Raw genomic sequence first — 25795 nt, 5'->3', positions numbered from 1 at the left:
GTCAAGGAGCGGTGCCTTCGCGCCTGCGGGGACTTCAGGGGAGGCCGACCCGCAGGCCTGGCCCGGGTCTGCGGGGCTTGGTGACGTTGTCCCCGGGGCACCCGCGCAGGTGGAAGCCCCTTGGTCCCAGCTTCCTCCAACGAGTCCCGCAGCTGACGGCCACTCTAGGTTCAACGGCCCCAGCGACCTGACTGGTCCACGTGCCCTGGGTTTCGCCGCCAACTGGACAACATGACTTTGGCTCCCATTTTGGGGACATGCCTCTGTGGGAATCTCGGAGGTGGACACATTACTTACGGCGACGCCAAAGCCTGAACCCGAACCTGGATTTCTCACTGGCGCAGACCAGCGTGTCTCAAGATGGAGCTGAAGGGCGCGCCTGGGGTGGGCGTGGCCGGAGCGTGACCCTCAGGTGCTCCCTGGGGTTCCAGGAGGTTGAATTTAAAGCCCACCCCCAACCTCAGCGCGGAGCAGCAGCGCTTCTGAACTGTGGTTTTCGAGCATGCACTCTGCTTTGTTCTGCTTCGGTTCTTACTCAAGTAACAAGTGTAAACTTAGTTCTTGCTCATCATTAAGTTCAGGCATTATTTTTTGTAGCCTGGTTGTTCAGATTGCTTCTTTTTAGTATCTGTTTTTTTCCCCTAACCTACTTCAAACAATGGGTCTGTTTTAGCTTTGTTCAATCATTGATCCCTCTATTTCTCTAGCTCTGGCCTCAGTTCTGAGCTCTAAATCCTTATATCCAGCTGCCTGGGTTCTTAACAGATGGCTGAGAGAAGACAGAACCTTGTAGTTTGTGCTAGGCAGGATTCTAAGATAGCACCTTGATTTCAGCCTAATAAGAGGCATGCTATCCATCTAAGCTATGCCCAGACCTCTGATGTATAGAAACTCTAAGATAATATGTGCTATTTTAAGTCATAACATTTGTGATAATTTGTTACATAGCAATAGAAAACTAACACACAGGATATGGATATGTTCAGTACCAAAATAAAATTAGACAAGCAGCAAATTGTCTGCGAGTAGAGAGTTTCAGAGTTCTCTTGCTTCCATTACTCTCCAGACATTAAAAGGCATGGAAATTATGCTGTTAAGTTGCCTGAGCATGAAGAACATTCCATGATCTGAATGTCTAGACATCCCAGCAGTAAACAGTCATCCCTATAATGTTTTAACTGAGTGTTGGAAAGTTCACAGGTCCACCAATGCTTCTGTTGGAACATCCAACTAGTCAGACAACTCTAGTAAGATCACAGAGGGGCAATCGGCTAACCTCAGGCCTCGTCAACTAACCAGTTTACCATTGCATTCTCAAAGTGAGGAGGTACAATCTTTGGATTCTCCTCACTTCCACACCATCATCTAACATTCCTTCTCTCTCACACATAACAATCCAATTGTACTTGTTCTTTCAGTAACTGCATGGAGGATCTCTTGTGCCTTTGTATGTTTTTTCCACAAAACATTATTGGGGGATACCAATCTTAATACATTGATCCCTTGACCTAAAAGCCATAACCACATAGCATTAGAAGATCTGTCAGCTCACTTAGTTACCTGGTTCACCTGAGGGTGGGGCTGGGGAGTGTGATGGTTAAATTTATGTGTCACCTTGATTGGGCCATGGGGTGCCCAGTTTCTGGTTAAACATTATTTCTGGGTGTGTTTGTAGGGTGTTTCCAGAAGAGACTGGCATTTGAACTGATGGACTGAGTACAGTAGATAGCTCTCCCTGATGTGGATGAGCATCAGCCAATTAGTTGGGGGCCTGAAAAGATCAAAAAGGTAGAGGAAGGTTGCTTTCTGTCTGACTGTTGAGCTGCGACACTGAACTTCTGCCCTTGGTGCTCCTGATTCTCAGACATCAAACTTTAACTGCAATCTACACCACTGGCTCTCTGGCTGTCAGGATTCCAAACTACACCACGGGCTTTGCTGGGTCTCTGACTTTCAGACACAGGTCATGGGCCTGCTCAGGCTCCATAACTGTGTGAGCCAATACCTTATAATATACAAACATTTTACCCATTTCTCTTTATATCTAAAAAGTGTTTAAAAATAATATACATTGAAGGATAGAGTCATAAAGAGGCATTTTATCTGCACTTAACCTCAAATGGTTCAAGAAAAATATATTTTTTATAATTTTTTCTTAAGTTTTGTTAAGTTTGAGATTATTTCACAATGAAAAACCAGGAAATAAAGAAAGGAAAAGAGGAAAAGAAGAAAGAAAGAAAGGCATATACTCCAAGTAGAGTATTTTCATGTCCTTTTATTGAAGGAAATAAAACTTGTGCTGCAGAGGCAGAGATACCTCAGAGCATGACAAGGTCGCCAGTGGGGCTGACATGACAAGCCACAATGCTGGCCAGGGGCCCCACCACAGTGGGAGGACCAAAAAACACAAAGATAGCAGGAGGTAGCAAACATCCCAAACACCCAGTGCAAGAGTTTCCATTTGCAGAGAGCTTGGCCATGCATTGTAAAAACAGGGTCCCCTCATAGTTGGCAGGTATCATCTCAAACCACCAGATCCATCCAAAACTAACATGTAGTCTCAGATTTGGAGATCCTTCCCTTTGACCCAAAGATTCAGGCCCTCAGGAGATCTCAGTTAATCTTTGAGCTCCTTACCCCAAGAGGAAAAAGAGACTGAGTTATTAAAATATCCTATAGATATAGCTGGACAGGTGCTGATGTCCAGGCTTGTTCTAAAAGCAGCTAATTTGTTTTCCTGACTTCTCACAATGTTCTCACCCAGGATATGCCCTAGGAAACTTCTCAAAGTTCTAAACAAGGACAGAATGGGGGCAGCAGCCTAAGGGATGCAGGGAGTCAAAAGCTGCTACATAGCCAAGACCATTTCACAAGAAATAGCACGAGGAAACTACTAGGTCAAGATCCTCCCAAACAGCTGCTAGAAATACACACAAAGGAAAACATGGTAGCTCTCTCTCCCATGTCAGGATCAGCTGTGCCATAGTCACGGTCCAGGAAACGGAGCCATTTCATATCCCCGATAGATTTTCAACCACCATGTCATTCCTCAAGCTGTTCCAACTTTCAAGTACAATAAGGTGTTTGGGCAGTTCAGTCACAGAAAATCAAGCACTAAAGAAACTTCAATCAATTACAAATTGATGTTATAAAGCCAAAAATTTATATAGCCAAAAACTGATTGGCTGGGGTTTCGGGGAGGTGGTGCGTGGAGAAGATTTTGCTATGTAGAAATAGGAGTCCAAGAGTTTATTCATATAAGCCCTGATCATAAACCACCTTCACATCCACAAATTGGGAGGAAATTCCTTATTCAGAGGGCCATCATCCGATCAGTCGGTTTCAGTTGTCTTCAATGCTGGGCACATGATTTTCAAAGATCAAAGTCTTGAGAGCACTAGACCAGGAAATGGGAGGAGCAAGGCAAGGAGGAGAGAGCATCAGGGGCTGGAATTTCTGAAATGAGCATTAATTTCACAGAAGGCTTGGCACAATGAGGCTGGGGTGAGCATGGTTTTAGTGATTGTTCTTAGTTGCCTCCTTTGCTGCAGCAATGAGTGGAGTGAGGCTGGAGAGGGGCTTGGCAATCTTCAGGAACTGATGCTAGAAAAGAAAAAAAAAGCAAAATATACATTACTATTTACCACTCTTCCTCAGCAACCATTACAAGATGTTAAGAGTATCCTTGTTTGCACAAGATACTACCGGGAGAGCTTCAGATCATCCCCAAATTGAGGGACATTTGGCCTGTGTGGCTCATCTGGCTGAGTGTCATCTGTGGACAGAAGGGCCATGAGTTTAATTCCTGATCAGGGCACATGCCTAGATTGTGGGCTCAGTTCCATTCGGGACGTGTGCGAGAGGCAACTGATCAATGTTTCTCTCCCTCTCTCTAAAACCAATAAGCATGTCCTTGGGTGAGGGTTAAAAAAAAAAAGATAAACCATTTAGGAAAACTGGCAGCATCTACCTTCAACTAAACACAATCCATCCTACAACCTCGCAATTTCACTCACAGGTATATTTCCAAGAGAAAGAATTTTGTGTATCCACCAAAAGACACACACAAGAATGTTCACAGCAGCTTCACTTACAATAGTCATAACTAAAAAGAACCTAAATGTCCAAGAGAATAGAAGAGTGAATAATGGTATAGTCATAAAATACTACAGAAAATTACACAGAAATAAAAAAATAAACAATTGATACACTGACAATAAGATGAATCCGGCAAACATGTTGGGTGAAAGAAGCCAGATACAACAGAGTTCAAGTTATATTAGGTTAAGGCTGAGCTAGTGATAATTAGAATAATAATTACTTCTGGGAGAAGGTAGTGACTATCATGACTCAATGGTGCATTACAAGACTGCACTTCAGGAGCACTGATCTCATAGTTTGTTGTGCTACCCTTGAGTCCAGTTAAGCTAATGAATTCAGTGAGGTCTTGGTCGCTAGTTTGGTCCTTTCCCAAATCACTTTCACTGGCCTGTACTTTGGGCCACACCCACAACTGTCAAAGAACACCATTGTGGAGAAAACACCATATGAAAACTACATCAATATTTTCAGCAAAACTGTTATAAAAAACAATTCTGTATGTAAGTTAAAGCCTCTTCACTAAAAATGATTTTTCTTACATTTAAGTAGTGAAAAATCTTAGTGTCTTGAAGATGGGGATGTTTCCTTCATTTGGTAAGAAATGCAGGAACTGTTACATTTCCTTTCCTGCCCTGACTGCCGGGAAGCTAAGAACCAAATTTGAGGTTTAAACAAAACCATTTAACTCAAATTATTTGCATATTTGATTTTTTGCCATCCTTAGAAGTCCCTTTTAAACCACGTTGTATATGGGCATAAATACGTATTCTCTGCTAGAAGTTGCTTCAACTGCCTTCTGGACAGAGATGGGATAAAGAGGTACTTAGACCAAGAAGTGACTATTATTATGAAAGGAATAAAAGATCAGGCTCAATCATGCAGATATGAATTCCAGCATAACACCCTATGTACTTCTATCCACACATGTGTTTGCACAGAAGAAATAGATGTGAAGCTTTCATTATTTTAGATTCTGAAAGTCATGGTTTTGAATATTTCCAATGTACAGGAACAAGTTAAAGAGCCAATGTCCTCAGATCATGTGCTTCTACAACCCTCTGAGTTGAGAAAACAGCATGTCAAACACCAAGCTGGGAGGCTTCACTTTCCTTCTCTATATAGTGAACAAAGTGAACTAGATAAACCCTAAGTCTCTTCCAGTTTTAACACTGTTTGAGGCAAAAGTGCAGTGGCCAAGAACACAAACTTAAGAGCCTAAAAACATAGGCTAAAATCCCAGATTCGCTGCTTACTCGCTATATAATCATAGAAAAGTTATTAAACATTTGAATCTTTAGTTTTCTCACATGTAAAAAAGGGAATAATAGAAGCTATAACCCTCAGAGTTATTATAAAGTATGGTAAAGATTCAATATAATGTATTTATATTAGTTATTATATCAGGAAGAAAACTCTAGGGGGCACTAATCTTTCAATAACTATAATTTGGTACCTAATTAATATTTTCACCAATCACAGGCTTAACATAGTATTTGCACATTTCCCAATGCCTAGGGTTTCCAGAATAAACCTCATATGAAAGGCAAAGGAATCCTATTTGTACTGACTGTTATAAGGGGTTTTTAGTCCCAAAGGATCCCAGAGACTGTTTGATTACACTTGGCAGAACCAAGATCTCATATCTAACAGACCAGTGCTCTTCAACCAGTAACCCCAGTTACAAAGCATGAGAAACATGTTCCAGAGGGTAACATTTCAATGAAGGTAAATACTTGAAGCAATTCCAGTCAATTTAACAAAAACTTTTTTTGAATAGCTCTTCTGAGTTAGGTCCTAGGTATAAGAGGAGACCTGGAAATCAATGAAATGGAGGTTATAATCCAGCAGGAAAAACAGAGATGATCATAACTAACTTTAATGCAGGGCAGTGTGGTCAGTCCTGCCCCGCCCTGCCTGCTTCGTTGCTCTTGGTCCTCATAACACAAAGATGACTAGCTGTGCATGCCTACAGATTAATCACAGCCACAAAGTTGCAATACTTATTATTAAATCACCATAGGCAATATAGTAAAATGCCCTAGTAATAAAAAAAATTGTACCTGAAACATAAACGTTAAATCCAAATATTGTGGCCTGCTAAAGGTAGTTTTTGCAGCCATACGAAATAACGATGCTGCATATTAAGGAATGAACAGGCAGGAGTATGAAAGACTTGGTAAAACCCCGACTGTAGGCTTCCCAAGCCTGCCAGAGTATCACTGCTGCCATCTAAGAGGGTTTCCAATAACGAAACTGGGAAGACTTGAAAAGCTGCACTCTTAACTATCTCCTGAACTTATGTCCTCTGATATCCTTCACTGAAAATGCATCTTTTGAGCTTATCTTTCAGTAAAATATAACTCTGTAATATTTGCATGTCAGAGAGCTTCTTCTCCCCAAGACTCAAACTCTGCCAGACTACATCAGGCAGAACAAAACAAGTGCTCAAGAAAAATACAGGCAAAGTTCACTAGGAGCTCGGAAAGTAGGTTTTAAAGCAGAGCCTAGGAGAATGGAGAGTTGTAATAGGCTGAAGAAGAGCCTAAAGGAAGAACATGAACAAAGGCCCAGGAAGAAGGTTAGGAACCTAGGAATACAGGTTGAGTGTGGAATGCGGTAGGAGAGAAGCCTAGTTCCATAATAACCCCACAGTACCTCACAGACAGAAATGAAGCAAAAAAGGCTTGGTTTAGTGATTTCAAGAATCAGATGCTTCCCTGCACAGGGAGAATTACCTGTAGCAGCTCTTTAGCAGAACCTCTCTTCTCCACATCCATTTCAAGACAGCGGTTCAGAAAGTCTCGGAAAATAGCTGACAGCTTCTCTGGGTTCTGAAGCTCTGGGGTTCCATTGGTGGCAATGAGGTACAAAGCCTGGCAACACAAATGGAGAATCACCTTAGATTCCAACAGAGGCTTCCAGACATGCCCTCTAGAAATACGGTCAGCTGTTTTACGCCTCTAGACACAAGGAGGCAGCTTTGGTATACTGGAAAGAATATGACCTAAGGATCAGGTTTAACATTTAAAAGCCATGTGACCACATGCAAGCCAGTGAACTTCCAATTTTGTCATCTGTAAAATAGGGATGATAATAGTGCTTATCCTACATCTACAGAAATAAAATAAAATAGTATATTAGAAAGCACTTTGTAAGTGTATGAAGTGTGTTATAGACCCAAAGGTTTATTATTCTTGATCACAGATCTATAGGGTTTATTATTCACTTAGGCTGATGAGTTAAACATCTGCCAATTTGCTAGAGGAAATTATCACTGGGGCCTTCAGAAATAATTTCTCAGACATCTAAGAACTGATCTCTTTGAGCAGGAAAGGAATATGAAAAGGAAATGTTGTATAAAGCAGTGATCTGTTTCCCTGTCGTCCTTTTAGTCCCCTAACATGAAGCATCTCCTGGGAAAAATAAAACAACAAACCAAACAAAACAACAACAACAACAGAGTGATACTAAACCTTTTCAAGCACTCAACACTTCAATTCACAAAGTGCTTACAAAGCTCTATCTCATTTAATGACCATGATAACTCTGGATAATATTGGGTTGGCCAAAAAGTTTGTTTTTTTCCATAAGATACCACTTAGTTGTCTTTAACTTCATTTGAAACAATTTTGTTAGACTGCATTATGACAGGTGTCATATCAGCATGCATTTTTTAATCAAAATTGGTGAATTTTTGCATAGCCTTTTTAATATTGAAGAGGGAAGAAAATATGCAACATTTTTGGCATATGTTGCTTTATTATTTCAAGAAAGAGAAAAACGCAACTCAAATGCAAAAAAGGTTTGTGCAGTGTATGGAGAAGGTACTGTGACTGATGGAATGTGTCAAAAGTGGTTTGCAAAGCTTCATGCTGGAGATTTCTCACTGGACAATATTCCATGGGTCACCAGTTGGAGCTGATAGCAATCAAATTAAGATATTGAGAACAATCAACAATACACAATGTGGGAGACAGCTGACATACTCAAAATATCCAAATCAATTAGGTTATTGGTGAAAATGGAAAATGTGTCTTTTACTTTATGGAAAAACTAAACAGACTTTTTGGCCAACCCAATAGGTACGACAAGAATTATCATCTCCATTTCACAGATAAAGTCCAGAAACATAAAGAGATAGACCTGGGATGGTGCTGTTCGTGTGAGCTCACATCCTCTGACTTGTATCCCAGTCTTATTTCTATCACACCCTACTAATTGTCATTTTCAAGGTCATTCTGAGGTGGGAAAGATGAGTGGTATGTGGATTCAGAGGGCAAAGCTGGGTAGTTTCAATGCGGTACACTGAAGCACTTTCCAATAAGAGGTATCCAGTTAAGATTAGATGGCCACCTATCAGCAACAACACACAGAATTCCTGCACTGGTTGGGAGGTTGGAATAAATGAAAAAATGAAAGAATGACTTTCACAATGACCCATGACCCATGACCAAAATGACCACCCTACTTGCATCTGTATTCACATACTTTGCGTGCCCTCTCCTATTACAACAAATAAATTGTCTTTACACTAATCCAATGCTCTTTAATTCAGTACTTGATTCAACTCATCTCATCTACTTAAGAACAGCACCCCTACAGATGTCAACTTCTCTCTTGTAGACGACCATTTTCCTCCTTTCCATTAAGTCAGCACACAAATTGCTATATCATCCACACAAAAACAAGCCCGCCCTCAACTCCACTTCAACATATTGTTCAATTTCTCTGTCCCTTTAATAGAAAAACTCCTTAAAAAATTGCTTATACATTCCATCTCAACTTATTTTTCCACTCCTGTGAATTTACTCTAATTAAGCTTTCATTCACATCACTCTACTAATTAACTGATCATCAAGGTCATCAGTAATCTTGATGTTGGGAAATCTAACACTTACTTCTGTCTTATCATATGCAACCTATCAATCTTATGTGACACATCTTCCCTGAAACACTTCGTTCTCTTGGTCTCCAGAACACGCACTTCTCGGTCCTCCTACAAGGAGGGCAACTCCTTGGTCCCCGTTGTTAGTTTCTCCAGCCTCAAACACAAGAGCGCCCCTGGGGTCAGTACTCAAAACTCACTCCCTGGGTGAGTGATCTCATCTGTCATCTAGCTCTGATTTTTAAATAAGCCACCTATATATTGCCTACTAATAAATTTACATTTATACTCCTGACCTCTCACCCTTGAACTCTGAACTCATATGCCAACACTACTCAATATCTCCACTTGGATGTCTAATAAACACTTCAAATCAACCCATTCAAAACCAACTGCCTGCTCTTCAACCATCTCAGTAAATGGCAACCCAATTTTTTCTGCAATCAAGGCCCAAAATCTTATAGCATTGTTGATTCCTCTTTCTCTAATGTCCAATTCATCTTGCCTGCTAGATGTGCAAGATATTTCCTGAGTCCAACCACTCTTTACTTCCACTCCTACAAATACAGTTCAAGCTACCACTTTTCCCTGAACGACCACAACAGTATTTTAGTTTATTTTCCATAAAAGCAGCCAATATGATGTTTTACAACATAAATCCGATGATGTTATGCCTCAGCTCAAAATCCTCCATTGCCTTCCAATCTCTTGCACAATAAAAGCCAAGTTTACACAATGGCCAGAGGGTCTCACCTGATCTGACTCCCAGCTAGTTCTGTGACCTTGTCTACCATTCTTCACCCTGCTTACCCACTTCCAAGACACTGGCCTCCTTGGTTCCCCCTGTGTACAACAAACATGTTTTCAAATCAAGTGTTCAGTATACTGGATTCCTGGGAAATTCTTAGGTTAGATTAACCTCATGGCTTCCTCCTTTATTTCTTCAGGTTTCTGCCCAAATAACTTATAAGAGAGGACTTCCTTCTCTGCTCTAAATAAAAGCACATTTCTCCCTCTTTCCCTCATTACTCTCTTGTACTCCTTACTCTGCTTTTTTTTTCACAGCACTTACCTTCTGTTATTATATGCTGATTTGTTTTATTATCATTAGAACAGTTTCCTATACATGATAGGAACTCAGTCATTGAATGCTACAGTAAATGATGAGTGACTGCTAATATCTTTTTTCTTTGAGCATTTATACTTTAAATTCAACAGTGTCTGATTTTATCCAGAAAAGAGAGATCCAGGTTGAAAGCCACAGAGAAGAGCCTGAATCCCGTTTCCTGGGACTACAGAAAACAGCCCAAACATCTTGAAATGGGACTAGCAAAACTCACTCTCAGAGGGTTTTCATTGAGGTATGGGGGCTCCCCTTCAATCATTTCGATGGCCATGATGCCCAGGGACCAGATGTCAACCTTGGGCCCGTAGGCTTTCCGTGTCACCACCTCCGGAGCCATCCAGTATGGAGTTCCCACCATGGTGCTCCGTTTGCTCTGCTCTGGGGTGATCTGGGCACAGAACCCAAAATCAGCTAGGAAAAGAAAAGAGAAGAAGGAAAGGACTTATGTTTGGGGTACTCTTCCATGAGTACTAATTATACTTGTACCTCTAGGTGTCAAGCTCTGTCTCACTCCCACCTGCTGCAATTCCTGTCCCCCCAAAGCTGGAGTCACATAACTGCCACCTTCATGTCTAGCTCCTACCCTGTCCCCTGTTCTTGAAGAGAAATAGGAGGAATGTAACAAACATCACCTTGGTCTCTTACCTATCCTCAAGCCAGCAGGACTAGGCATTGGAATCCAAGCTGCCCATTTTGGCCTTGGTTACTTGCCCCAATTCTTCTTGAAAACCATTCTCATATCCCAAAATCCGGCAACTAGGCCCTTGCTTTATTTTCTAGGCATGAGTCCCAGACTTAAATTCTAATCACCTGCTTTTATCAGCTCCTCACCCTGTGCCCGTAACAGAGGCTGCTAACAGTCTTCCCATCAGCTGTCCATCCACCCGTGACACAGCGTGTCTGTCTGGACTGTTGGTCTGTAACAATTTTCTGCCTGCGGTTCATTTAGATTACATTGCAAATATATGTTTATTTAAATTACAAGGAGTTTGACAGGAATGACTACGTCTTCTTACTCATCTTGTTATTCCCAGAAGGCCTGGGATATCATAGACATTAAATAAAAGTTTGCTGAATGAATGACAGAATGGTAAAAATTACATTAAACCTCTTTTTGTAATTACATATTTCATGTTTCATTCATAAGACTGAGAACTACTTGAAGACAGACAAAAATGTCCTCAGTGCCCATCAGAAGCACATAGTGGGCATTCAGCAAATTTTTTTGGCTAAATTTCTAAATGAATGAAAAAAATGACACCCTATATAGTGCTGATTAAGATAAAGATCCTGTATATCCCAGGAACTAAACAGCAAAATAAATAGATTATTTGGTAAGTTCTGTAGCTACCATTATAGGAATAACATCCCACAAGACAGGGTCCCACCAGGAAAAGAAGTGGTATCACTCCTACTCACTGAGCTTGACAGAGCCATCCATTCCCAACAGGATGTTGTCACTCTTGATATCTCTGTGAATGACCTGGTTGGAATGCAGAAACTCCAAAGCCTGCAGGCACTATGGAAGTGGCGAGAGGGTGGGAGAAAGAAAGGACATATAATACAAGGACTTACAGAAAACCAGCCAATCCGCCCTCCTAATTCTATAATAAAGAAAGTGAGGCCCCCCCAACAAGAAAAGGGACCTGCTCTAAACCAGTGGCATAGACAGGTCTAGACTCTAGTCTTCTGTCTCCTGGCTAAGCATTCTTTTAATATTCCATGCTGCCTTATGAATTTCTTATAATATTCCTTATTTATTATACCTTATTATAACATACATTATAATAGTTTTCTTTCACTACATGAGTTCCTCTAACATATTTTGGAGTTTTTTTTTACAGAGCATTAGATACTTGGCAAAGAACCTGAGGCTCCAAAAAAAACTATTGAGGAAGAATGGGAAGGATTTTGTAATGATTTATAAAAAACAACACTAAAAATGGAACTGCCTTTTGATCTGGCAATTCGACTGCTGGGACTATACCCTAAGAACCCTGAAACACCAATTCAAAAGAACCTATGCACTCCAATGTTCATAGCAGCACAATTTACAATAGCCAAGTGCTGGAAGCAGCCTAAGTGCCCATCAGTAAAAGAGTGGATCAAAAAACTGTGGTACATTCACACAATGTAATATTATATGGGAGAAAGAAAGAAGGAGCTTCTACCCTTCTTGACAGCATGGATGGAAATGGAGAGCATTATGCTAAGTGAAATAAACCAGGCAGTGAAAGACAAATACCATATGTTCTCACCTATAAGTGGAACCTAATCAACAAAACAAATAAGCAAGCAAAATATAACCAGAGACAGTGAAATAAAGAACAAACTGACAGTCACCGGAGTATGGGGGGAGGAAGGGGAGTACCAGGGGAAAGCAGAATACTTCTGCTTCTAGCAGAATTATAAAATGGTACAGCTACTATGGAAAACAGTTTGGCCATTCCTCAAAATGTTAAGCCTAGAAGTTCCACTCCTAGCATATACCCGAGAGAAATTAAAATATACATTAAACCAAAAACTTGTACATGAACGTTCACAGCATTATTCACAGTAGTCAAAAAGTGGTAATGACCCAAATGTCCATCAATTGATGGACAGATAAATAAATAGAATCTAATTTGCTAATAAAAGGAATAAAATACTGCTGTATTCTTTAACACAGATGAACCTTCACACCATTACGCTAAGTGAAAGAAGCCAGTCTCAAATAAGCAAATACTGTATGACTGCATTTATATGACATGTCCAAAACAAGCAAATCTAGACAGAAAATAGATTACAGAAAATAGGTTACATAAGGCTGAGAGGGTCAGGGAGTGGGGTGAGTGAAAAATGACTGCTAATGGATATGGAGGTTCTTTTGGGGTTGACAAAATAGATGATAATGATAGTTGTTGCACAACTCAATATACCAAAAATAATAAAATTATACACTTTAATAGGATGAATCAAAATTCAAAGTATGGTCTCTACTGAATGCATATTGCTTTCATACTATTATAAAGTCAAACATTTTAAGTGGATCCATCAAAGTCAGGGACCATCTGCACATTATATGGGTGAATTATACAGGGTGTGAATTGTATCTCAATGAAGCTCTTCTTTTTTTATTTATTTCCATCACCATTTATCCCTTCATACCCTCTTCCATCTCCACCCACCTCCCTTTTTCCTGACACTGTTGTGTGTCCCTGAGTTCCTTCTCTTTTTTTTTTTTGCTCAAACCCTCCACCCACCCAAGTCCCCTCCCTCAGAGCTGTCAGCTTGCTCTCAACCTATGAGTCTGTCTCTATTTTGCTTGTTAGTTCAGTTTGCTTATTAGATTTCATATATGAGTGAAATCATATGGTATTTGTCTTTCTCTGACTGGCTATTTCATTTAGCATAATGTTCTCTAGGTCCATGCATGCTGTCGCAATGGGTAAAATTTCCCTTTTCTATGGCCAAGCAGTACTCCATTGTGTAAAAGCACCATAGCTGTTCTATCAACAAAGCTATGTTTAAAAAGAGGGATGATCTCTATTAGAACTCAAGGATAACAGTAATGCCACCTATTTATGTAACATTTCAAAATTCTTCCAAGTGCTTTTTGATCTATATGGCACCCCTAACTTATATACAGTATGAATCTCCATTTCAAAAATAAACAATTTGAGGCAAATTTACATCCTCAAATACACATGCATATATTTTTAATATAAAAATATTTTAATATTTTTAATATTTTTAAGTGAAAGAGGGTTCCTAGGGTTAATGAAAAACATCTTAGATATTACAATGGTTTGTGGTTTCCAAAGGGCCACAGTATGTAAACAGATGTTCAACATAGTATATCTATGGAATTAAGATTTCATGGGGACAATGTGATTACAGAAAAATGTCTTCAAAGGCTCTTTGGGGTTAGGGGAAGAGATATGAAAAGAAAGTTGAGTAACACTGCCTTAGTGGTACAGAAAAGAAGTCAGATCTCCTAAGAATCCCTGTGTTAATTCTATTAACCTATTATGCCTGTTCTAGATTGCAGGGTTTTCCATACCAAGGTGATCATATTTTCTAGGATAGTGCTGACTTCACATGATTTTATGTTTCCTAATACTGATTAAATACACAACTGCATAAATTCCTCTGCCCTGGCTGGTGTGGCTCAGTGGATTGAGCACCAGCCTGCAAACCAAAGGGTCGCTGGTTCAATTTCCAGTCGAGGCACATGCCTGGGTTGCAGGCCGGGTCCCTGGAGAGGGGTGCATGAGAGGCAACCACATGTTGATGTTCCTCTCCTTCTCTTTCTCCCTCCCTTCCTCTCTGTCTAAAAATAAGTAAATAAAATCTTTTAAAAAATTCATCTGTATGCTTCCAGGCGTTGCATCATCAAACCCCAATCATACTTACTAGACTAATCTGCATAAAACTCTGAACCTAATATAATATCCTATTTTCTCTTTCCCCAATTCCCAAACCCTTCTCTGGGCAATTGTAAGTTCCAGTCTCTTATCAGCAAAACATGCAATATCCTCAATTTCTCTGAATATCCTCTTCATCTTCTTGCTTTTATGAAAATGTGGCTGTCCTCCGAGTGTGGCTCCAAGCCCTTGCAGAGGACTTCCCCTTCTTCCGCCAGCATACTATAGGCCTCAGACATTTAACAGCGATAAAGAAAACGGAGAATGCCTATTCAAGCTCTGCTTTCTGTTTCTTTAGCCTGCAAATATTTTACCCTAGATTTTAGCTTGGCTTACTTTTCATATCATTCAGATCCTTTATTCAAATCTATGCAAAGCCTTCCCTGATGACTCTGTCTAAAATAGTAATTCTTCTGTCACTACCTTCTTACCCTGCTTTATAGGAATTTTCATAGCACATGAAGAAAACAAAATAAATATGATTAAAATGTATATCCATATAAAAGAGATAAGGAAAATATTACAAAGTATGTACGGCAGTTATCTTTAAGGACTGAAATTATGGGTGACTATATTTTGGTACTTTCTAATTTTCCTACAATGGGCACATCATTTTATAATCAGAATAAAGCTATCTTTAAAGAAAAAAATAATGCTGATAGAAATTTCAAAACAGGTATAATAAGAGAATGGTGGGAGAGTCTCATTTCCCATCTAATTTCTCGCACCCGCACAGTGCCCAGGCTGAGACCCTCTCTGGTGTAGAACTTTAACAGATGCGGACTTGGAGGCCACATCCCGCTCAAGGCTGGTTTGGCCGCTGGCGTTACCTCACGGCAAACAGCTGCGATCTGGCCTTCATCCATGCAGGTTTCCGTCACCACATCTGTCAAAGAGCCTCCGGCCAAGTATTCCATGACAACCCACAGCTCATCTCCCACGAGGTAACTGGAGGAGTACAGATAAAGATAAAGGGTAAGAAGCAACAGAGTATAATGAGCCACAGCAATGGATTTCAAACACTAAGCACAAAGTGAACCACATTTTCATCAGCTCCAGAAGAGTCTAGGTTTCTGATTGCTGCAAAAAAGCAGAATCCAGGGGACAGAATTACTAACTTGATCTCTCTTAAGGATTCACCCAGAGAAAACAAAGTGAACTATTCTGTGAAGTCCCAAAGGGCAGGACTAACAATCACTAGGCTGGAGATATGAAATATAAAATTATATTTCATCACAACACATAGTAATCCCTCCTAAAATTAGACATGATTCCCACACAGAAGCACCAAAGCAGAGAGCACCCAACCATTTGACAAGGACAGGATTTGGAATCCTTGTTACCAATATTAGGGAAAGTCGCACCACCTCCTTGAGAGTTCTGTTAGATCTGAGACCATGAGCCCAAGTCCTGGGTCTTGTTCAAGACTCGATCCCCAGAGTCCAGCACCAGTAGATGCCAATATTTACTGAATAAATCAATGGGTAAAATAAAAGATAACTGTAAATATTAAAAGATATAATGGCTATAAAAGCTATTTAAAAGCTGTATAGTGTTATATAAACATAGTCATTATGCTGACAACGGTCTCCATTTTGAGCATCTCCAATTCCAGGAATGGAGTGAAGCCAGCCGGGCTGCAGAGCCATCGCCTCTTCTGGGAAGCCGAGGGCTGCCAGTCAGCACCGCATCCCTAAAGACATTCTGAGTGTGACCTCAGTGAGAACCCAGTTTCACTGACAGATCAGATCACTCAGTCCTGTTATGTAATAAAAAGATCACTTAGCCTATCTGGTTAATATCTTTAGCTGTAGAATAAGACAAATGAAAACAAGGATAGTCCAGAACCCTACGGATTCTTCCGCTAGCTTCAGACAAAGAAACTATTTGGATTGGCTTGCGCAGTGTGGTATGTCTCCGATCTTCACCCTGCGAGCGGGACTGCTGCTGGGTAGGGAGGGACACTGTTGGAAAAGTACAAATGGTCTCATACAAACGCTAAGATTTGTGTCTCATTCTCTTGACTATGAATCTAGTCCTCCTTTCGTAAAATTCGGTATTCTTTCTAATTAGCAGTCTTGTAGTTTTTAAATTTCCATAAAGAACAAATATGACAAATTAAGTCTTTATTCAATAATCTCTTTTGAGACATAAGACTGTTGGGACTTGGACCAAAAGAGAATTCAGGACTGGTAAAAGCCCTCCAAACCCTCCTACTGACATGAATCTATTTCCTCCCTGACTCTGCCCCCGCCCAACAACAACAACAACAATAAAACAGTTATGGCCTCCCTCCCAGCACATCCAAAAGACATGTCCTTTGGACTGATTGGGGGGATAAATATGAGGGTCCAAGGGGCTATCTCCAAACACTTCCGAAGCAGAGCCCATCTACCCGGCACAGATCTACAGCAATGCAGTCCGGAGCCAGGCTGTGTTGAATACTTCATAGCTGCACACTGTGCCACGGGACCTTCAAAAACAGTGTCTTTAGATAAGGGCTCTGTGCATGGCTTATTTGGAGAGGAACAAATATGGGTGAGGTTCTCCTCCGGGAACTCACGAAAACCAGACTCTCAGTTGCAATAGCCTCACTGAATGCTCAGGTTAAGGCCGCCCACTTCTGTCCTCCCATACAAGCTCCTACGAACTTTTCTTTCCACAGCCGAGTAGGAGATATTTGAGGGCATAGACTGAGCTTTATTTTCTCCTGAGTTCACAGTTTAAGCCTCTAGATACACCAGCAAAAGCATAATCGATAAATATATAAATCTCCTAATCCCATTCCCAGAAGAGAAATTCCTTCAACAACATGGTCATGCATGTCACTACTGAGATACCTCCAGTGACGAGGAAGGGGCTCACTATTTTATGGGGCAGGCCATACATTTATTGGACAGTTTTCATTTTTCCTTATCCTGAGCCCCATATAGAAATAAATCTGGTATACTTATTGCCGCCAGTAGTTTTTCAAAGCTATATTCTCTGTATAATAAGTTCTTAAAAGAGATGAGAAGGTGATAACTTTCAGAGGATTCTTCAGAGTCTGTCATGACCCACATCATAGACAACCACACCCAGAGAGGAGGTGGCTTTTTTCTCTATAGTGACTGATGTCATGGTTGGGAAGGTCAAAGTCCAACTCCTTTTCTCTGTAGAGACACTGAAGCTTACCACTGTTTTCAGTGCGGAACAAGAAATCTGGCACAAATGAAATCTAATTGGTCATGTAATATAAATAGTGAAGGAATTAAAATCCAAGACTTAGATCAAAATCACCTCCACCTGTGCTCTCTGAAACCCAGGGAAGAAGTTCATTTTTTTTTTTCACAGATGGGAGAAAAGAGCATGACATGATGGAAAGGGCATGGATGCTGGGATATTCAAATCCAAAACCCTCGTTTGCTCTTTACTGATATACTGGCCTTGGACTAGTTATTAACTTCTATGAACCTGTTTCTTAGAAAATAAACCCTGTTGCACAAGTAAAGCATAACACAAATGCCAATTACAACCACTGTTACTAGGTTGAAGAACAGAATTCCGATGGGCTGGAACAACAGCCTAAAAAATGGGATTTAATGATGGAAACTAAAAAGTTCTACATTACCAGTTTAAGGCAAGCTCATGTAAAAAAAAAAAAAGAAAATGAAAAGGATCAGAGATTTTAATTGACAACAACCCTACTAATGGTCAATAATGAAGCAGGCCTCCTAAAAAAAGAAACAAAATAGTGAATGAAATCATTAGGTTGCACTGAGTTTAGAACAAAGGAGAAGTCCCACTCTCTCCATTATGGTCAAATCTTAAATAAAAATACTGAGTGTCGCATTTTACCAGGATACAGACAAACTACAAGTCATTCGGGAGGGTGAACATGATGAGAAAGATCTGGGATGCAGAATGATTTAAAGGCCTACGTGTCTGATGCAGGCAGAAGGGCTGAAGGTCCTCTCGGGGGCAGAACAAATGACCTGCTGTGAGGAGCTACAGGGTGGGAGTGTTCTGCCTGACCCAGAAAGACTGTGCAGCGACCAGAGGTGTTCAGCAGTATGCAGGGTGGGGGGCATAGGGCTATAAGCATCATAAAAGATTCTTAAATGGAGGCAGTTCCAAGTGTTGCGGTTGCCTTCTTCTTTAACAGTTCTACCACCTGTCAGTCCCAAAGGCCCTACGTCTCTGACAGGACCTGACCATACCTGTCCAAGTAGTTCACAATATTTGGGTTCTTATTTTCCCTCATGACCAGGATCTCATTAATAATCAGCTCTTTCTTCGGCTGCTGCTGAAGGTTCATCTGTTTAATGGCCACCTGAAATCAGAATGAATTGAATATGCAATTAGAGTCACTCAGCATTTACTGAGCACCTACTAAGTATCAGACCATGAACACTAAGCAGAGAGAGATGAATAAGATATGGTCCTACCCTTGAAGAGTTCATAATTTATTCACATAGACCACTGGTACTCAATACGAGGTCTCTAGACCAGCAGTACCAACGTCATCTGGAAACTTTTGGAAATAAAAATTTTCAGGACCTACCCGGACTTACTGAATCAGAAATGGTGTATTTTAATAAACCCTCTGGAAGATTCTGATGTGCACCAAAACTTGAGGGTCAAGCTTGCTATTAAATAAAATATTTATATTATAAAATACTTTAAAAATCACAATATGAAAGTGGTGTGCTATAACAAAAGTCCATACAAAGTGCTACAGAGACACACAAAAAGGGCAAGGACTCTTTAAATCTGGCAGTGTAGGCAGAGCCTTCATAAAGAGGGAGATGGCTTTTTGAACTTGGTATGAAAAGACAAATCAGTTGACCAGGTTAAGAGAGAAGAAAAAAGAGGGTAAGACCCCTATGTTTTCTATGTATATCAAAAAATAAAAGATCTTGATAGGCTTTTTGTCTATATAAATAAAATCCGTTTCCACATAATACAAACATAAAGATATACTTTAGTTTCTAAGGCACTTTTGCATCCATCTCTTCTGTGTAATATACTATCTAGGTGTTCTCAAGTTTACTTCCCTTAATCCTCAGAGGCACCGAGTTCAGCGTTACTATTGACCCTTTCTGACAGACGAGGAAATGGCGATTCAGAAAGGACATGTGACTTGCGTACACAGCTATTTAGTTAGCAGAGCCAGGATCAGAACTCTCAAAAGTGATGCCAATTTATCCTGCACGCATGACCAGATTAATCTCCCCCCACAGCACACATTTGATAACACTTCCCTTGCTGAAAAATAAAACAACAACAACAAAAACACCACAACCATAGATGGTTCCTGTTTGCGTAGTAATACCCCTCAGCCCAATATCCAAGTTCTCATGATCTGACCCTATTCTACTTCCTGCTGTATTTCTTCATATATTTTGCGACCTGAGTATCTTGCATCAATTTCACACGTTCAAAAGCTACTTATAAAAAAAAAACTACTTATACTTTGTGTCAAGACAAAAGAAACCTTATTCTCCAAACCAGATAGGCTTTTCCCTTCCTTAAAGCTCCATAAGATCATACATACACCTCTTTCACGAAACATACCACATTCTGCCTTGTATGATGATTAGTTAGGATGTGTGTATCTAGAAACTTGAGAATTCACTGAAAGCTCTGAGTCCCTGGTGCCAAGCACAGGGCCTGACACACAGTGGGTACTCAACAAATGTTTATGGAAATGAAAAGGGGAAGAGAGAACTCAGTGGGGTGATATGTACTTTATTTTTAAACCACAAAAACCATCAGTAACAGGCTACTCTGCACCATAGGAGTAGACTTTAAATTACTTGCTGAATGTTAATTCCCTAAATATAGTTTGTCTTTTTCTGCTTAATAAACATGAACATGAGCCCTGGCTGGCGTAGCTCAATGGATTGAGCGCAGGCTGCGAACCAAAGTGTCGCAGGTTCGATTCCCAGTCAGGGCACATGCCTGGGTTGCAGGCCATGGCCCCCAGCAACCTCACATTGATGTTTCTCTCTCTCTCTCTCTCCCCCTCCCTTCTGTCTCTAAAAATAAATAAATAAAAATCTTTAAAAAATAAAAATAAAAATAAATAAACATGAACATGAATACCTAATAGAACAACTAAATTAGTCTTTTCAGAAGTAGCAAAAAATGTGAAGGATGAATAATTCAAAATTTTATAGGAAAAAATTCTTATTATTAATCCTTATTAATAAAAAATTATTATTTCTTCAAGTCAGGTATAGGCAGTTTCTACAGAGATCTAGTTCATCAATAGAGTAGAAATAATTCATTTAAGCATTTTAATCACCTTCCTTCCATTTGCTTTGGAGTAGGGTGTCCTATCAGGCTGGGTTTCTGGTCTGCTGCAGCTTTCTGTTAATGCTGATGATCAGTTTTTCCTAATGTCTGAAGGGTAACACACTGATCTAAAGACATATTACTTTAAGTATAGTAAGCCCTCACATGTTAAGATTTTCAGCCAAAGGAGTGCCTTGGAGTTCCTCAGGTCATCTTGGAGGATGGAACAGTACTTATGAGCCTCACAGAAGTCACTGCTGGCAGCAGAAAGGAAGAAGAGAGGCAGGCAGAGGATAACAGAGGTAGTGGCAGGACATCGGGGATCCTTTTTAACAACTACTGACTATGGCCTAGGCTACACACCCTTCACCTACTCAGATCCCTCATATGCAGGCCACCAGATAGCACTCGCATCACAGAAAAAGAACTGAGCCTGAACTCTTGGGACCTAAGCTCTAGGGCTGAGTCTGTCGCTGACTGACCTTGACCAATCACAAGTCTCTTCAGTCTCTTCATCAATACACTAAGGATTATAATCCTAACACTGATTCCCTACATCACAGGACTGCTTTGAGAACTAAATGAAATAGTGGCCAATATGTTACTCATCTATAAAAAGAAATTTAAATAATAAAGTAAGGCAACAATGAAAACGCTAATCTCAGCAATAGCTGCACTTGATAAGTACCTGGCACAGAGCAGCAAGAATGACAACATCCACAGGAACAGCAAAAGCCAGCCACTCTCCCATGGCTACTAGTTACTGAGTGCCACTGTGTACCAGGCACTATGTTAGATGCTCTTACTTACACTATTTCATCAAAACCTAACAACAACCCTGCCAAGTGAAAATTGGTATCTGCATTTTCAGGTAAGGATTACAAGAAAATTGCCTGAAGTCATAATCAGTGTTCACACGTCCATATGACTCCAAAGCCTCTTCCAGTCTATTCTACACACATTTCCTCTAAAAAATGGGCTTGAGCAATAATTGTTGCATTTGTAACTGTAAGACATCCCAGCACTAACACAGTAACCTTCCTACATACAGGTGACGGACAATAGCTCTGCTCCTCCCAGCTGGACGGCCCCCAGTGGGCACTCACTCACAGAGCCTGAGAGTATCCTGCCCACTCCACTATAGATCTGTATTCCCTGGGGCAGGAAATGAGGCTTTCCTGACCACACTGCATTAGCCGCCCTAATGGACTCGCTTCCATTCATAGTTTTGTAACCACAAGGCAGGCGCACAGTGAAGTCAAGTTTCTGTTTCCTGTGGCCACCTTCTCACACGTGCAGCCTCCCAGCCTTCCAGGAAGTGCGCACCATGTGCCTGCCTCCCATTAAGGGCTGTGAGGCCCAAGAGGCCAGAAACGTGACAAGGGGCCCTAGTGCCTAACCTCAGCTCTGCAGTGGCCTTGCAGCCCAGAAAACAAATGTTTAGGTTTTAGAATCAAAAGTTTCTAAGCCCGTCCTTATTAACCATACAACCCTAAAAAGTTATTTTAATTCCCTGAGCCTCAAATTCCTCATTAGTAGAAAGGAAATAACATTACCTTCCTCATAGGGTTCTTGTTAGGATTGTCATAGCCTCTCTTCTATCTCTGCCTCCAATTCGCCATATTTAAAATGGGCACAATGATACCATCCTTCCTTCCTTCCCCACGATTTTAACAGGTCAGCACTATAAGCCTTTTATAGGTATACAATGGAAAGTATGGTCTCTTATATTCATATACAATTTTTGCAGAGAGGGGATCAAACCATTTTATTGAGGGCCTTTGGGGAGGGTCAAAGGGCTGCAAGGACAATGAGATCTTGGCCCGACCAGGATCTCCCTGGTTTCACAGCTTCCAAAAAGCCACTGATACATGACTGTAACGTCTCAGTGCTTACACAGTACTGAACTTTCACCAAGTTCTTATCCTTAGCACAAGTGTTCAGTAAATGCTGCACAGAATAAATATGTACAAATAAAATGGGTATGTAGTTCTTAAGGTTTACTATGTATTTTCACATGCATTGCTTTACTGAATTCTTTCAACACTCCTGTGAGGTTTATATTGTCATGCACATTTTATAAATAAATAAAATTCGGACTCAGAGAGGTCAAATTTTCCAAGGTTATGTAAGTAACTAAAAGTAAACATTTAGGTTGCTAAATTCTTACCTCAAAGAACAAGGAATAAATCCTTAATCATAATGATGATATTTTTAAAAAGTTGACCTACCCTCAATGGAGTCTCAATATTTGGCTTAGACACTTGCAAATGACTCCCAATAATGCAGTGAGATATAGCCTGTCCCTATTAACCATGACTTCTCCATGCGCCAGAGGATTCCAACCACCAAATGTACATAAGCCGGCAGAGGAGCCTGGCACTATTTTCAATGGAACAGGAGGTAACGCTCTCAATCTCTGAGCCCCAGTGCTCTGTGAACTATGAACTTGCCCAGGCAGCTCCCAACTACAGCCCACCTGCCAGCATCCTCACTCTGTATCCAATGACTGGAATGTAAGGAAACCCTAAATACTCTCTATTCCCTTCATGGCTTCCTTCTGCTGAAGATAACATCCTGAGTCAGCAGGTCTCGGCGGTAAGGTTCTCCCAACTTAATGAAATGAGAAAAACAAAGAGGTACTTCCAAATGAGGACTTCAGTGTCTACTGGAATCCTGGGCACAGAGTAATGGAAGATCAACTTGATTAGGAGTCAAGAGACATGTGTTTAAATCTCTTCTGTATCAGATTTCTCTCCCAAGCACCAAACTTGTATAAACAATTATTCACTTGGCAGGTCTACAAGATCTCTCAGGCAGCATCCAACTCCTTCAAACCTGTACTTCCACCTTTTTTCCTTCTCCCTGATTAGTATCACTAACTTGTGAGTCATCTTCACATTGAGCCAATCACCAAATTTTGCCAAATCTACCTAAGTGCCTCTCAAATCCATCCACTTCTCCCCTTTATACTGTGCTACCACCTTAGTCCAAACCATCCTCTCTCAGCTCAACTTTCATAGTAACCTCCTGACTCACCTGTCCCACTCTTACCTCCTCCACTCTGTTCACCACACTGTAGCCACAGTGACTTTTCCCGAAATCTGTCTCATCATGTTACTCCTCTGTTTGGTTCTAGTGCGCTATAGTAAGAAACTAAAAGAGTCCCTACTGAGCCAAATGGTTAAATGGAAGGGTTAAATTTAACCAAAAATAAAAAGAAACAGTAGAGCTGAAGGAGCAATCGTGGGTCTCATATACTCACCTCCTGTCCAGTGGCCACATCCATTGCAGTGTACACGGTGCCTGAAGCACTGAACGACAGGTGGGAGAGAGGGGAGGGGAGAAAACAGAGGTATTAAGTGAAGTGATATTTGTCAAATGCAGCTCTACGTACAATCTGGCAATGCAAGTGTTAATAATAACAGCAACAAAAATAATCTTCCCCACTCGCCCCCCCTTCTCATACCTGAGAAGCAGTATATGGTAGCAAAGAGAATACAGGCTCCAGCAATCAAAAGATCTGTTTCAGTCTGGAACTTCTACCTAGTATCTACCTAGATATACAATCTTGAGAAAGTTATTCTCCGAGCTTCACTTTCCTCATTGGCAAAGTGAAGATAAGCATATAAGCATGTGTAGGAGAATTAAATCAATTAGTTCATAAAGCACTAGCCAAGTGCTAAAATGAAATAGGTCTTTGATATACAGGGTGGGGCAAAAGTAGGTTTATAGTTGTTTGTACAGAAAATAACACAACAGTTAGTAAATAATACAAGAATAAACTCTGTCTCATAGGCTCACAACTGTAAACCTTCTGTTGCCCACCCTGTACACTAGTTTCCTGCCCCTGCTTCCTCATCTCCTCTCTGTGGTCACTCTTGCCAGGTTGCTTTAACCTCTTGTGGCCTCAGAATCTTCATCTGTAAACCAGGTTGTAAGATTAGATCTATCATTTTCAACTGCAGGTGAGGAGTGAGGGGAAAAGGGCCTTACGGAGATTTTCAGAATGAGTGGGGAATGGCACACATTTTTAGCAAAAAGGGATGTAGACTTCTGGGATAACAGTAATATTCTGTTTCTTAACCGGGGAACTGGTTACATGGGTGTGCTCACTTCATGAAAATTCATCAAGCTGTACAATTATGTATGTTAGATTCAACTGAAATTTACATTAAAGAACTATAAAAACTTTAAAGAACTACAATGAGTAATCTAAAACAATCTCAAGGTCCCCTTCCTGCTTTGACACTATGACCCTTTAAAACAGTGTTTTTCGATTATTTATGCTCTCAAGAGGATATATGAGTTTTATTTTGCAGTTTGTAGTTTTCATGTTTTCAAAAATATTAAATATGCTTTTTCAAATACATATGCTCCCAGAAAATCTGATACTTCTACCCCATCCCCAAGGTATCCTCACTATATATACATATGTACATATATGTGTGTGTGTATACACACACACACACACACACACACATATTCATACACAGAGAGAAAGTGTGGGAGGGATGGGGAGAAATACAAGAAACAATGCTAGGAAAGTAAAGATGTCCACTCTAAATAACTAAAAACCTAATTTTATGTCTATAATCATAAACCCTGTATATTTATAGTGATGATATGCAACAATAAGTGTAACTTTACATGTCATATGTCAGATATATAAGATGCAATTTGAAGAAATCTAATTCCCTGTATTGAAAAAAAAAAAAGCACTCTAGGCAAGCCTTGAAATTATGCTTCCCAGAGAAATCAGGTCAATTTACAGAGAATAGTCACCTGTAAGTTTGTCTTGTAGCTAGGAATTATGGTCACCAGCTTCCTCGCCACCACTCTTTAGTTGGGACCCTAGCTACATGCCAAAAAAAACGTGACCACAAGATACGGGCTGTCCAATAAGGACTGGATTCTTTGCATTGGCAGTTATTTCCCCATTGACTGATCATCCTACCTCTAGCCATCTTCTATCTTAAAACTGGTGTCTATCTTCCT

The 25795-nt window shown here is 40.4% G+C and overlaps 1 protein-coding gene across 4 annotated transcripts in view; it reads right to left on the bottom strand.

Annotated features, from left to right (window-relative positions):
* Positions 1 to 2255: 2255 nt before the first annotated feature.
* PAK1 (p21 (RAC1) activated kinase 1) overlaps positions 2256 to 25795 on the bottom strand; it is a 142896-nt gene continuing 119356 nt past the window's right edge. For all 4 annotated transcript variants that reach the window (XM_028514744.2, XM_036028765.1, XM_028514743.2 and 1 more), the window contains exons 9-15: positions 24063 to 24111; positions 18718 to 18830; positions 15349 to 15466; positions 11532 to 11631; positions 10327 to 10523; positions 6837 to 6974; positions 2256 to 3603 (exon numbers count right to left, since the gene is read on the bottom strand). In XM_028514744.2, coding sequence (XP_028370545.1) covers positions 3517 to 3603; positions 6837 to 6974; positions 10327 to 10523; positions 11532 to 11631; positions 15349 to 15466; positions 18718 to 18830; positions 24063 to 24111 — 802 coding nt within the window. In that variant the 3' untranslated portion in view covers positions 2256 to 3516. The remainder of the gene's footprint in view (positions 3604 to 6836; positions 6975 to 10326; positions 10524 to 11531; positions 11632 to 15348; positions 15467 to 18717; positions 18831 to 24062; positions 24112 to 25795) is intronic.

The sequence above is a fragment of the Phyllostomus discolor genome, chromosome 6, assembly GCF_004126475.2.
Source record: "Phyllostomus discolor isolate MPI-MPIP mPhyDis1 chromosome 6, mPhyDis1.pri.v3, whole genome shotgun sequence".
NCBI lineage: Eukaryota > Metazoa > Chordata > Mammalia > Chiroptera > Phyllostomidae > Phyllostomus > Phyllostomus discolor.
Note: the sequence above shows the minus strand (reverse complement) of the source record. Positions and strands in the feature narration are given on the sequence as shown.